The 14,067-nt window shown below is 35.7% G+C and overlaps 2 protein-coding genes across 3 annotated transcripts; both read right to left on the minus strand.

Annotated features, from left to right (window-relative positions):
* Positions 1-390: 390 nt before the first annotated feature.
* On the minus strand, positions 391-4,154 carry LOC120338769 (uncharacterized). 2 transcript variants are annotated; one of them, XM_078116318.1, is made up of 4 exons: positions 3,964-4,154; positions 3,160-3,349; positions 2,484-2,935; positions 391-1,566 (listed from the first exon to the last, which is right to left on the minus strand). In XM_078116318.1, exons 1-4 carry the CDS (start codon positions 4,081-4,083, stop codon positions 1,258-1,260), a joined length of 1,071 nt encoding a protein of 356 aa, XP_077972444.1. In that variant the 5' UTR covers positions 4,084-4,154; the 3' UTR covers positions 391-1,257. The 2 variants fall into 2 exon arrangements, with proteins under 2 accessions (XP_077972444.1, XP_077972443.1); XM_078116317.1 differs by having other exon boundaries at positions 394-1,566; positions 2,157-2,935.
* Positions 4,155-6,182: 2,028 nt separating this feature from the next.
* On the minus strand, positions 6,183-10,633 carry LOC120338767 (uncharacterized). The gene is made up of 4 exons (XM_039406712.2): positions 9,785-10,633; positions 9,020-9,209; positions 7,723-8,516; positions 6,183-7,180 (listed from the first exon to the last, which is right to left on the minus strand). The coding sequence occupies exons 1-4, from the start codon at positions 9,902-9,904 to the stop codon at positions 6,872-6,874; spliced, it is 1,413 nt and encodes a 470-aa protein (XP_039262646.2). The 5' UTR covers positions 9,905-10,633; the 3' UTR covers positions 6,183-6,871.
* Between the last annotated feature and the right edge of the window lie 3,434 nt (positions 10,634-14,067).

Genomic DNA, 14,067 nt, shown 5'->3' on the forward strand with positions numbered 1-14,067 from the left:
CGAGCATATCAAATTTCTGGTCATGAAGTAAAATTTATTTCACTCACCAGTACCATCAAATTGCCAAACTACGGACAAAAATTTGAAACTAGCTAATTCAGTATTGCCAACTCCGGATAAATATTAAAACTAGCATATTTTTTCTAAGAAGCGCAGTATACCGCTATTGCTAATACTCTAATAAAACAACGACTTGATAAAACAGCGAATTATGAAAAGTTTATATAATAAATTAGAAATGAATGCGAATGTCCCAATCAAGTGTGAAACTTGGATAAACTGTATTGAAAACCGCTAGTCATGGTGACATGGCCACAGTAAAACATGTTTTTAGTTTGGTTTAGGTAGCCTACTATATAAAACAATAACTATTGTTATAAGTTTTAGTAAAATCTTACCAAAACAACCAAATTATCACTAAAACGCTGAAAAATAAAAATACCAATTATGCTCGAGTTGTTTTTCTGGTGGACGGAGAGACCTGTCCTCAGTCCGATATCGAAACAAGCCCTAACACGTCACCATCAAAGGATGCATGCGACTTTAACCCAAATAAAGAGTTCAAGAACGAAATTCCTTGCAGTTCTGACAGAAATGACAATGCTTATAATGAACGACGACATTCAACTTGAACTAACATTGGCGTACCTCCAAAATGCTATAGTTTTTAATATAGAAGGGAAGAATGTTTTGAGAATTACGACTAGTTATTCCTGTTGCAGTGTGCTACTTTTTGGACTTCTTTGTTTATTATATCACGTCATTAGTACAATATTATTCTTCATGTTGTAATTAAAGTATTAGTGGTCGGATTAAGTTTGGCTGTAAATCAGCGACACAATCTAATTATGCTGCATGCTGTTGTGTTTAGATTAAGATTATATTCAATACCCTGTCATAACATGCTATGTATGTACATTACTTGGATGGATGCATACGTCATATGATATATAATTGCCTGTATATGCATACGACAATGACTGAATATGCATATGGCACTGGGTGTATATATATGCATATTTTTGGCTGTATTTGGCTATTTGCATACCACGTTAAAAACAACCATGACAAAAAAGACAAACACCTTTTGGAACCGTTCTTCATCCCCGAACTCAAAAAACAATCAAGAGTTTTTGAAATTTTATGAATGAAATACTTGAATTTTTTGCTTTGTTTGTACGCAAATCTACCGTGCAAATATGTTAAATTTCATCTAGAATGTGAACATTAATAAAGTCAGTCCAGAGCCGTACAGATTCACAATATGCATTCTATATATTCGCTCGAACCCCAAACAGTACTGAGCGGTTTTATCGTCATACTTTTGTGCCTCAAGTCTGTCGTGGAAGTTTTCAACGCTTTTTCATAATATTCCTCTTCGGTATCTTTGCACAGTTTGACACCGTTGAACTCATCTGTCGAATACCGGCTTTTATATGATCTGGCAGATGTTGCTCGCCTTCCTTCACCTTGCGATGTACAAGATCCTGTTTTCTTTTGTATACGAAATGAGTAATAGTCTCCCGTTAGCCCATCTACTTTATCGTCTTCTGGAATTTGCCACTCCTGAATGAAAATGCATTTCATATTCAGTTTGATTTACTACATATGTAATCATAAAATGTCCCTAGGAGTGTAAACCATCAAGTGCCAATTTGTTTCGTTTGGTTGCACATATTTTTGAAACCATGGCCCTAAAGTATACCAAGATGTGTTAGAATCGACCAAATCACACAGCACACTCGTCGAAATTAAAATTATAATTAATCATTCCACGATATGTAACCTAAATCTGCTCCAATGTTGATAGGAGCTAGCGAAACTCGTCAGGATGAATGAACAACATATATACAGAAATATTTTAACACGCTTCATAAATCAGGACATGAAAAGTTCAAATATTTATAGAGATATAATGACAGTCGTTGGGCTACAAGAATCACAAAATTTATGTTGAGGGGCTCATGTATCATAATCTAAAATTTGGGGAATAATACGACAGGAGGCTTAGGGAAAATATGGAAGCATTAATAAATAAAAAAAATATTGAAATTTATAGGAGACAAGTTAAATTCAACGACTCAAGTTTGTTGTTACAAGTGGTGTTGGAAGAAAAAACATATCCCTTTTTTGTACACACATATTACACTTCTTACATGAATTCCTCTTATAAACGTTTTCATCCGTCGCGGATAATTTCTCGATGCGATTGTGGCTCGGTGCAGATCTAATAAATTTACATCTTCTGGGTTTGTATGAATCTTTTTGTGCAATCGCTGCAACGGACATTGATTGTAAGAGACTTCTTCGCCATACGCTCTTACATCGTCGCTTCTGAACGAACTAGCGGATGCAGTTCTTGTAAATGGTTTAGGAACAGCGTTATCGTTTGAGCAGTCTTCGACTATAGTCTCTTGCGTTTCCATTATTTCATCTTCAATAATATGAGGTTCTATAGTACATTTCTGTACTACTGAACTTACTTTTGTTTCCAAATCCGGAGCAGAGTATGGGCGTTTACTTCGGTTGAGTTTTCCTGGCTGCGTGTCCGACCGTAGTCGTCGATGCCCGTTCTTTAGAATGTCGCAAGATGACGTTGACGACGAAGAAGACAACAAATCCTCCCTTTCGCCATTTTGAATCAGTGGGAAATGAGTTGATTGAGATTCGAATGGATTTATATAGTCCCACTGTGTTTCATTTCCACAACTTGTCAGCCTCCCATTGTTAAATCTTGGTAAAGATTTCGATCGAGCGTTAAAGCGTTGGCCGTCCCTAGATTTTCTTGCATTTCTCATTTTCTGTATTTGTAACTGCGCTTTTCGCATCTCGTCCAACTTACGAGATAAACTTTTGTCGATCTCAAAACCTGCTGATCGCAAAAGATTTATACAAGCAGGAATCGTAACTTCTTCAGACATCGCAGTTGTATTCCCTGTAGCATAAAACAAAAAAACTATAGATTTATACCCAATTACTCGAACTCAGTGCTACCGATTAGTTTTCGTGCGACTAACTGCATATCGATTTTCGATGATAAAACTCAGATGGTGGATATATATACATCTAATAAAAATAAGTTGGGGGAGGAATGAAGGTGGTTCGCATTGACCAGCTTACACAATGCAGCTTAGCAATGTCTAAATATCTTTATTATACCCGCATCTTCATCGCTCCAGACTTTCATTAATGTCTTTGCGAAGTTACGACCCTTGTGGTACTTTGTAGTACAGTTCGGCATTGAACATTTAATTTTTTTGATGCTTGCGTCAGCTTGAGCTGAACGTTCAAGGTTGTCTCTTAGTCTTTTGGTAATCCCCTTACTTTCAAGTCCAAAATTAAAGTCAGCCTGTAGTTGAATGAAAAGTTGTTTAAAAAAAAGAAATTGTATCAAGCCCTAAGTATGGATACTAAGCATGTTTTTTAACTTGTTTTGCGATGGCAAAAAAAGTTTAAAATATCAACTATACTTATTAATGGTTCAATAGCAACGCCATTTTACTCAATACTCGAGAATGTGACCATGAAATGAAATTATGTTCTTAGAATATCCAAGGGCTCATTCAACTTTATTCCACAACGATGGCAATTTTCTCTTCACGTAAAACACGTGATTTCACGAATATATATTTCCAACGCATTTTATGAAAACATTTAGGTAATACATATATTTAGTATATTGCATTTTTATAATTCCCTGCCCTCGCAGTCTGTTAATTTTTCAATAAGCTTTGAAAAAATTCATCGTAACCATATCTACATATTGAAAACTTCATTTCTATTCGTTGTCGGTGTTTTATATTGCGAATAAGATAACTATCTTTAACAACATAATTTGTCTATAATGTAACGCCGACATCGTTGACGTCACTCCTGTCAGTGACGTGTTCTGTCCTTTGTTTTCAATAACGTTTTATACAAATAAATTCAGAGCGACAGTATTCAAATAGCTCCAACACAAACCTGTCGGTGCATTGTTTTCATGTGATCCAACTTTTTTTGTAATGCTTTTTCTTCCAATCGATTGCATTGTTGAAAGTTTAAGCCATTTTCTGCAAACGAAGATGTTTTTAAAAAAGACATCGCCTTGAATTCCCGGTCTCAATGTTCCCCAATACCCAACGATGATAAGAATATGACTGGAAACAAGCACTGCTAATATATATATACTGTAAAAATTATAACATACAGTATATTAGTATTTTCCTTCCTACGTTACGTTGTGCCGTTGCACATCGTTACATACATACATTTATTACATATGTATATACAGTATGACGTTTATCTATATACATTTAATTAAAAACTCCCTTAATCTCGGTTACTGAGTATTACACATATATTTACTCAATCAGTTACATTTACAACACTGAAATTAAAAAATCCGTAAACGTCGAAGACCAAGCATGTAACGCACGTGTACATGTGTTCTTGACAACACAATAACTTTGGATAGCGTTATTCCGTCTCGATCAAATTGAAGGCGCCATCAAATGATATCTTGGCGCTATATATCAAGTCGTAAAATGCTGACGATATGACGTAAAGGTTCAAGGGCGTTACTCCTTGGAAATGAATTTAAACCCTGTTACAACAAACGAACAGAAGTTATAAAATTGTGAATAATTAACGCGAAAATACGCCACCCTCATACACAGCACGTTCGTTCGCATTGGAAGGAATTTACAAGGATCGAAAAAAAATGCGAGAAAATAGAAGGCTTGAGCTGTATAATCTTGTTTTAAATCTTCCCATGATTTCAAATCAATGGTCTTTACCAGCACAAAGCAATTTGCCAAAAATCTTTAAAGCTAATATAGGGTCGCCGTTCATTGAATTGAACGATCTCAACACATCGCACTGACCATTTAACTATTGTAAAACCTCTCGAAATACTCGTACATATAAGTATCTGTACAAGTTATATTGCTTAAAATAGTAGTCTAGTGACCAGCGATGGCGAACCACTGACCCGCAGGTCACAAAGTGACCCACCGCGTTTTATTCGTGACCCGCCAAGGCACAAATGTAATAAAAATAAAATTCTAACATATCAGTGATAAAAATTGATAAAATCGACCTTAAATTAATCCAACAATAACCAAACACGGACGACTTATCAATCGAAAGTTAGGGGCTCCTTCAAAACAGAAACCGCGGTTTCGATTCATTCGATATGACACCATAGCAACACCGTGTGTCTCATCACTGATTAATCAATAACTCGCTAGTTAACCGACATAATTCATCCAAAATCAATAGGCTTATGGTCCGAGATATGATGAATGCACATGCAAAATTTGAAGAAGATTCGTGAGATATCGCGTAACATACGAAAGTGTCTAACAGATAGACAAACAACAAACAGACGAATAACGTACTTACCGATTAAGATCGATAAGTAACTATTATTTTGTACCGTCAGTTGGGCAGTCAGGGCTGCGATCGCTCGTATTCAAATTGTTAATTTCTGTGCCGGTATGGTAATTTTTAAACCCCTAATGTTGAACGCATGTCTGTACCGCCGTGTACCGGTATTCAGCTATTGGCTCGAACACCGTTTATGACATAACAATGCAATTGATCTGTTCATTTCTTGCAACGTCTTGTCTCTTTCAGAAGTGCATCTGCAGACTTAGGGCTTATATATACTAGAACTAGATGCTACTTTAAATTTGATTAGTTTCTCGCCTACAATGCCGTTGAGAAAACAAAATCTTTCAGACTAGAAATAAAAATCTAGAATCTGAAATAACAATGGGGCAGTGTAAAAGTGCCTCAATGTGCTTGAAAACTGATTGAAAAATATAATATATTATAGTGGGATTCGCTCCAAATTCTTTGGAACCGTAAATACTTTACCGCTTCATCCTAAACGTTTTTGGTAATTCATATGGGTGTTTTCGTACTCTAATTTCATGAAATCGAGTGCCATAAAAAGTCCCTGATAGAAGTGCTGCATAGGTAAAGCACAAAACTACACTAACACCAACAGAAGCTTATAAGATTTCAGAAGTTTCTTAAAGATACAAACATTGAAAAAATATATATCTGTGACCCACTCACTTCTGTTCCTCGATAAAAATATAATTTTTGGCCCATTCATTGTAAAAGGTTCGCCATCCCTGGCCTAGTTCGACATTATTGATTTTGATGCTCAATCGCGGACAAAACCAATACGAAAACAACTTTAAGTTGGCTCAACCATTACTCACCACGAACAAAGCTTCCGTCCGAAGAATGTGAGACTCAGACTACTTATGTATATACTTGGGACCTCCTGAAGTATGCGCACTAAGATGGCGCACAACCTGAACTCAGGTTGTGTACCAGGTTGTGCGACATCTTGATGCGCATACTTCAGTAGTACTTATACTTGTAATGATGTCAGGGTGCCCGAATAAGGAACAATGGATTACTCACTGTTCTAAAAATTCTCAGAGTACATGTCATGTCCTCAGTTACGCCACTTAGCCGAAGCCTTATTCTGAAATACGTAAATATCTTGAACTGTATTTCGACAAGAAGTTAGATGCACTTAAACTGAACTAAAATAGTTTCATGCCTCATCAGAGTCACGTTCGCCACTTTAAAAAGTCAAGCATCTATTGTCAATATCTATATGCATATTTTTGGCTGTATTTGCACACCACGTTACAAACACCACATGATGGCTGAACAAAAAAGACCAACCCCTTATGGAAACGTTCTTCATTCCCGAACTCGAAACATTCAGGAGTTTTTGAAATTTTATAAATAAAATACTTGAATTTTTGGCTTTGTTTGTACGCAAATCTACCGTACAAATATTATATGTTAAATTTCATCTAGAATGTGAACATTAATAAAGTCAGATCAGAGCTGTACGGATTCACAATATGCATTCTATATATTCGCTCGAACCCCAAACAGTACTGAGCGGTTTTATCGTCATACTTCTGTGCCTCAAGTCTGTCTTTGAAGTTTTTAACGCTTTTTCATAATATTCCTCTTCGGTATCCTTGCACAGTTTGACACCGCTCAACTCATCTGTCGAATACTTGCTTTTATATGGTCTGGCAGATGTTGCTCGCCTTCCTTCACCTTGCGATGTACAACTTCCCTTTTTCTTTTGTATACGAAATGAGTAATAGTCTCCCGTTAGTCCATCTACTTTATCGTCTTCTGGAATTTGCCACTCCTGAATGGAAAAGTATTTTATATATATATTGCTTAATCGACTACATATATTTTCATAACAGTTCATAACATGTCCAATTCATAACAGGAGTGTAAAGATGAGTTAGAATCGACTTCACCAGATTACGCAATACATACGCTCGTCGAAATTAAAATTTTAATTAATCATTTCACGATATATAGGCTAAATCTGCTACAGTATTGATATGAGCTAGCGAAACTAGCCAAAATCAATGAACAGCATACAGAAATGGGGTAACACACTTCAGAACATGAAAGGTTCAAATATATATAGATATATAATACCAGCCGTTGAGCTACAAGAATCACAAAATTTATGTTTGGGCGGCTCATGTTGAATAATCTAAAATTTGAGAAATAATACGACAGAAGGCTTAAAGGAAAATATGGAAGCATTGATAAAAAAAAATATTGAAATTTATAGGAGACAAGTTAAACTCAACGACCCAAGTTTGTTGTTACAAGTGGTGTTGGAAGAAAAAACATATTCCTTTTTTCGTAGACATATATTACACTCCTTACATGAATTCCTCTCATAAACGTTTTCATCCGTCGCGGATAATTTCTTGATGCGATTGTGGCTCGATGTAGATCTAATAAATTTACATCTTCTGGGCTTGTATGAATCTTTTTGTGCAATTGCTGCAACGGACATTGATTGTGAGAGACTTCTTCGCCATACGCTCTCATATCGTCACTATTGAACGAACTAACGGATGCAGGTCTTGTAAGTGGTTTAGGAACAGCGTCATCGTTTGAGCAGTCTTCGACTATAGACTCTTGCGTTTCCATAATTTCATCTTCAATAATCTGCGGCTTGATTGTACATTTCTTAACCACCGAACTTACTTTTGTTTCCAAATCCGGAGCAGAGTATGGGCGTTTGCTTCGGTTGAGTTTTACTACCGGAGTAATGTTTGGTTGCGTGTCCGACCGTAGTCGCCAATGCCCGCTCTTTAGAATGTCGCAAGATGCCGTCGACGACGAAGAAGACAACAACCGCTCCCTACCGCCATTTTGAATCAGTGGCAAATGAGTTGATTGAGATTCGAATGGATTTGTATAGTCCGACTGTGTTTCATTTCCATAACTTGTCAGCCTCCCGTTGTTGAATCTTGGTAAAGATTTCGATCGAGTGTTAAAGCGTTGGCCGCCCCTGGATTTTCTTGGATTTCTCATTTTCTGTATTTGCACCTGCGCTTTTCGCATCTCGTCCAACTTACGGGATAAACTTTTATCGATCTCAAAACCTGCTGATCGCAGAAGATTTATACAAGCAGGAATCGTAACTTCTTCAGACATCGCAGTTGTGTTTCCTGTAGCATAAAACAAAGAGCTAAAGCTTCATATCCAATTACTCGAACTCAGTGCTACCGATTAGATTTCCGTGCGGCTAACTGCATATCGGTTTTCGATGATAACACTCTGGTGGATATGTATGCATCTAATGCAAATAAGTTGGGGGCAGAATGAAGGTGACTATTCTATAGGTATCACGTCAAGCGCACTAACGCAAATGTATGTATGTACCATTTTTCATTTTTCGAGTTTCAAGTTGATGGATTTTTATATTATATTAGTAATCAATATTCAGTAAATTATTTTTGCCAGTAATTTATACATATCATTGCCGATTTATAAATGAATTACAACTGATGATACAAAAATACGACACAGAAAGCATAACCAAATCACTAAATTCCGATATGTAGAATCAGAATGATTTAGAACGGTAAAAATAGCTTCGAATAGTAACATCCGCATTGACCTGCTTACATCAATAATGCAGCTTAGCAATGTTTAAATATATTTATTATACCCGCATCTTCATCGCTCCAGACTTCCATTAATGTCTTTGCGAAGTTACGATTCTTGCGATACTTTGTACTACATTCCGGCATTGAACTTTTAATTTTTTTGATGCTTGCGTCAGCTTGAGCTGAACGTTCAAGGTTGTCTCTCAGTCTTTTGGTAATCACCTTACTTTCAAGTCCAAAATTAAAATCAGCCTGTAGTCGAATGAAAAGTTGTTTAAAAAAAGAAATTGTATCAAGCTCTAAGTATGGATACTAAGCATGTTTTTTTTTAACTTGTTTTGCGATGGAAAAAAGTTACTTAAAATATCAACTATACTTATTAATGGTTCAATAGCAACGCCATTTTACTCAATACTCGAGTCGGTGACCATAAAATGAAATAATGTTCTTAGAATATCCAAGGGATTATTCGACTTTACGTAATTTCACGAATATGTATTTTCAACGCATTTGATGAAAATATTTGGGTAATAGATATATTTAGTATATTGCATTTTTATAATTCCCTGTCCTCACAGTCTGCTAATTTTTCAATAAGCTTTGAAAAAATTACTCGTAACCATATCTACATATTGGAAACTTCATTAATATTCATTGTCGGTGTTTTATGTTGCGAATAAGATAAATATCTTTAACTAACATAATTTGTTAAAACGCCGACATCGTTGACGTCACTCCTGTCAGTGACGTGTTCTGTCCTTTGTTTTCAATAACGTTTTATACAAATAAATTCAGAGCGACAGTATTCAAATAGCTTCAACACATACCTGTCGATGCATTGTTTTCATGTGATCCAACTTTTTTCGTAAAGCTTTTTCTTCCAGTCGATTGCATTGTTGAAAGTTTAATCCATTTTCTGCAAAGGAAGATGTTTTGAAAAGAGACATTGCCTTGAATTCTTCGTCTCAATGTCCCCAAATACCCAACGATGATAAGAATATGACCGGAGAACAAGCACTGCTAATATACTGTGAAATTATAACATATACTGATATATTAGTATTTTCCTGCCTACGTTACGTCGTACCGTTACACATTGTTACATACATTCATTTATTACATATTTATATTCAGTATGACGTTTGTCTATATACATTTAATTAAAAACTCCCTTAATCTCGGTTACTGAGTATTACACATATATTTACTCAATCAGTTACATTTACAACACTGAAATTAAAAAATTCCTAAACGTCGAAGACCAAGCATGTAACGCACGTGTACATGTGGCCTTAACAACACAATAACTTTGGATAGCGTTACTCCGTCTCGATCAAAATGAAGGCGCCATCAAATAGTATCCTGGCGCTATATATCAAGTCGTAAAATGCTGACAATATGACGTAAAGTTTCAAGCGCGTTACTCCATGGAAATGAATTTAAGCCCTATTAATTAAACAAACGAATAAAAGCTATAAAATTGTGAATATATAATTAACGCGAAAATACACAGCACGTTCGTTCGCATTGGAAGGAATGTACAAGAATCTAAAAAAAAAACACGAGAAAATAGAAGGCTTGAGCTGTAAAATCTTGTTTCAAATCTTCCCACGATTTCAAATCAATGGTTTTTACCAGCATAAAGCAAATTGCCAAAAACTTTGAAACTAATATAGGGTCGCCGTTCAATGAATTGAACGAGCTTAATAACACATCGCACTTATTTAAGTATTGTAAAACCTCTCGAAGTACTCGTACATATAAGTATCTGTACAAGTTATATTGCCTAAAATAATAGTCTAGTCCGACATTATTGATTTTGATGCTCAAACGCGGAGAAAATCAATACGAAAACAACTTTATGTTGGCTCAACCATTAACCACCACGAACAAAGCTTCCGTCCAAAGAAAAGCGGGACCCAGACTACTTATGTACATACTTGTAATGATGTCAAGGTGCCCAAATACAGAACAATGGATTACTCACTGTTCTAAAATTTTTGAGAGTTCATGTCGTGTCCTCAGTTACGCCACTTAGCTGAAGCTTTTAACCTGAATTACGAAAATGTCCTAAACTGTATTTCGACAAGAAGTTAGGTGCACTTGAACTGAACTAAAATAGTTTCATGCCTCATCAGAGTCACGTTCGCCATTTAAAAAAATCAAGCATCTATAGTCAATATTTCTTCAATTTCTAACAGCTTTCAGTTAATTAAAATCGAAGTGGTTTATCTAGAGATTTCTATAACAAAACTCTCTAATAGGTTATTCATTTTATTCAGCAACCTGCAACTACAAGTACCTATTCACTTTTATATTTACAATTTTTCTTGTTTTTATTCAAAATTTCATCCAAATTTCCCATGGATACTTAGGTCTTTTTCGAGATTAAACTCCCTGCCTCATTCTTGTTATGAGTATAACATTACATCACGGTATTGATAGTCCACTTCAAACGGGCGTTTTCGCGACATGAAGATAAAATTAAAGTCCGGCCTCAAACACGCTATATTAAAAATATTTTAATATCATAACTCTGTATAATAATGTTTGAATAGCTGCCAGAGGACGAGAGCACTCGATATTGTAAACTCTCTTTACGGGGGCACGATTCCCATTTCCCAAAATAGCAGCAATATGTCTCGTTAGAGGATTGTGGAACATGTCTTTGTTTGTTTAAAACCTTCATTTATTATGACGGTGAACTTGAAAAAACAAACGAGACAATGTAAATTCAAGAACGCGCGGTGACGAATCAATATTATGGTTACAATTCCAAAGATCTAGTCTTTTTTGGAGGAGTGAAAGGTGACGTGATGGATGACCTCGTACTCAGACAAAATGTCGCTTCTGAACCAGTAGCCACATTATACTCGTATATGGACGGACCAGAACTGAACAATACCGAACACGTATGCCCCAAACCAGGCATATAAAGCAAATGAAAAGCGGTATCTTCTTAAATTTTAAATCCCTAACTACGGGCCAGATTGTTTTTACTATTGTATCGAATTCAATTGAAATTCTCAGAATAAATACCCTCTTGTCCGCGCGCGAAACATCCATAATAGCAAATCATTTCTGAAGAGGAGAGCGAAACCCATGTTTGCAGAAGAAATTGTTAAAGTTTATGGAAGTTCCGTCAAACCAGCATTATTGATGTATCCGCGACTTGATATTTATTTACTTACATAAGTCCAATCCCCAATGTATAAATACTCGTTACTAGTTTTTGAGGTACAAATGCCGTATTATACAAAGCCCATGCTTGATTGTTATACGCCTTGTAATCGTAATCTTCATATCTGCGTTGTGCGAAGAGTACAATTCGCATTCAGATGGAGACACGAAGTTTAATATAAAAGCCTCACATGTGGTCACAAATTTATTACTTGTTAATCCCACAAACTAGCTCAGTACGTATGCCACTGCGCCTCTATACAAATCGGTAATTGGAAGCAAAGACCGAAATTTACTAACAAACAAGGGTACCAGCAACTTTAAACAATTTAGGAGCAACGCGGATGCGCTGGGTGCTCAGTTTAATCCGTTTACGAGACAACAAGTTTCTTTTCTTATCGCTAGAGCAAACAAACTAATGTACTCAATATATACCAAAGGTTAATCGTTTTCAATCGAAATCAAATATTTTTATCTGTAAGTGTAACCGAAGAAAAATATCATCGCATAATATCAAATAGATATACATCTGGTGACAACCACGAATACCACCTGTGCGCTAAAATATTGAAACATAAAAATGCCAGAACTTAATCGAACTCCACGGATGCGTGATTTAAAAAAAAAACTTGTACATCGTTTATACGTGTTTATTTTAATGATCCGTAAAATGATGTTATACTCAATCGATAATATTTTTATCATATCTACATATTTTTATGATAAATATATACATTACCTAATTTTGTACTTGGATTTATATTTTATAAACGGTCATTCTAGACTGAGATGGGATTCCTCCAAATTATAGATATTCGACACCAATATATTCACTCTTTGACGAGGAGCTATGATGTGGAAGTAAATAGTCGCTTAGGGCCTTAGACGCAAAGATACACTAATATTGGGAATGATGGGATCTATTCGACCAATATATACCACCACGTATAGTACCCCTTGGATGGCAACCTTACACATTAGCGAGGTGCTTATATTCATTTGTATACTATAGTCCGCAAAAGTTTAATGTTGATGCTTTTACTAATACAAAGCTCAAAAATGATTATAAACTAAACAACTTCAAAACTCGCATAAATTTTAACTTTTTGTCTAAACTACCACCACCCTCGTCATCAGGTCAATTGTATAATAATAAGATTGCTGCAATCTTCATAGAACATGAGTAAACAAACTAATGTACTCAATGACAAGCCATAATCGTTGTCTTCGGAACTCAAACATTTTTATCTATGACCGCGCCACACTATCCCCGCAGCGTTAGCAAACAACAACACGTTTATTCAGAAGTTGAACTGTAACCGCCGTTCTGGGACTGGGTTAAACGTCACTGATTGCAAACAACTTTTAATCTACTTCATTACTTTCATCAAATAATTCATACATTTATTCATGGACTAAGGTCAAAACTTTTTATGCTGAGTATAGTATAACTCGACGACATGCACGCGCATGCCCCATAGTTGCGACTGGGATTGCAGTGCAGATCAGATATCTTTCAGTTTGCAGTACAATTTTATAATTGACGGAATATGAAGAAGTTTGCTATAAAGACTACAATCAGCAAATCAACTGATGGTAGATAAAATCACATCAGTGGGGTTAACGACTGAGTTGCCGTACTTGACAAACCAGTTGCTTGCTACTTTTCAATGAACATTAAGGAATGATTTTGTACAAAAATGAAATGTTTAAACTTTAAAGCTACGAAATAAATAGAATGAGTGTCAACAAAATTATGAAAAATGATACAAAATATGCTTGGAATAATTAGTGGGATTTAGAGTTTTAGACACCTGAATACGCCAATAACTCATCAAACTGTAAAGATTATACTCACACGTATCTATTATTTGGATTATAAGTTTATGCTTCCATGTTTAGAAATTCTGAATCCCACCGGCTCCAGTAT

The sequence above is a fragment of the Styela clava genome, chromosome 9 (genome assembly GCF_964204865.1).
Source record: "Styela clava chromosome 9, kaStyClav1.hap1.2, whole genome shotgun sequence".
NCBI lineage: Eukaryota > Metazoa > Chordata > Ascidiacea > Stolidobranchia > Styelidae > Styela > Styela clava.

Excerpts from the sequence above, each read along its gene's own strand:
- LOC120338769 (XM_078116317.1), bottom strand. The coding sequence starts at position 4,083 with ATGTCTTTTTTAAAAACATCTTCGTTTGCAGAAAATGGCTTAAACTTT. Across the intron at positions 3,350-3,963 it reads TGAAAACAATGCACCGACAG|GCTGACTTTAATTTTGGACT; the intron begins GTTTGTGTTGGA and ends ATTCAACTACAG. Across the intron at positions 1,567-2,156 it reads CGTTTATAAGAGGAATTCAT|GAGTGGCAAATTCCAGAAGA; the intron begins GTAAGAAGTGTA and ends ATTTTCATTCAG.
- LOC120338767 (XM_039406712.2), bottom strand. The coding sequence starts at position 9,904 with ATGTCTCTTTTCAAAACATCTTCCTTTGCAGAAAATGGATTAAACTTT. Across the intron at positions 9,210-9,784 it reads TGAAAACAATGCATCGACAG|GCTGATTTTAATTTTGGACT; the intron begins GTATGTGTTGAA and ends ATTCGACTACAG. Across the intron at positions 7,181-7,722 it reads CGTTTATGAGAGGAATTCAT|GAGTGGCAAATTCCAGAAGA; the intron begins GTAAGGAGTGTA and ends TTTTCCATTCAG.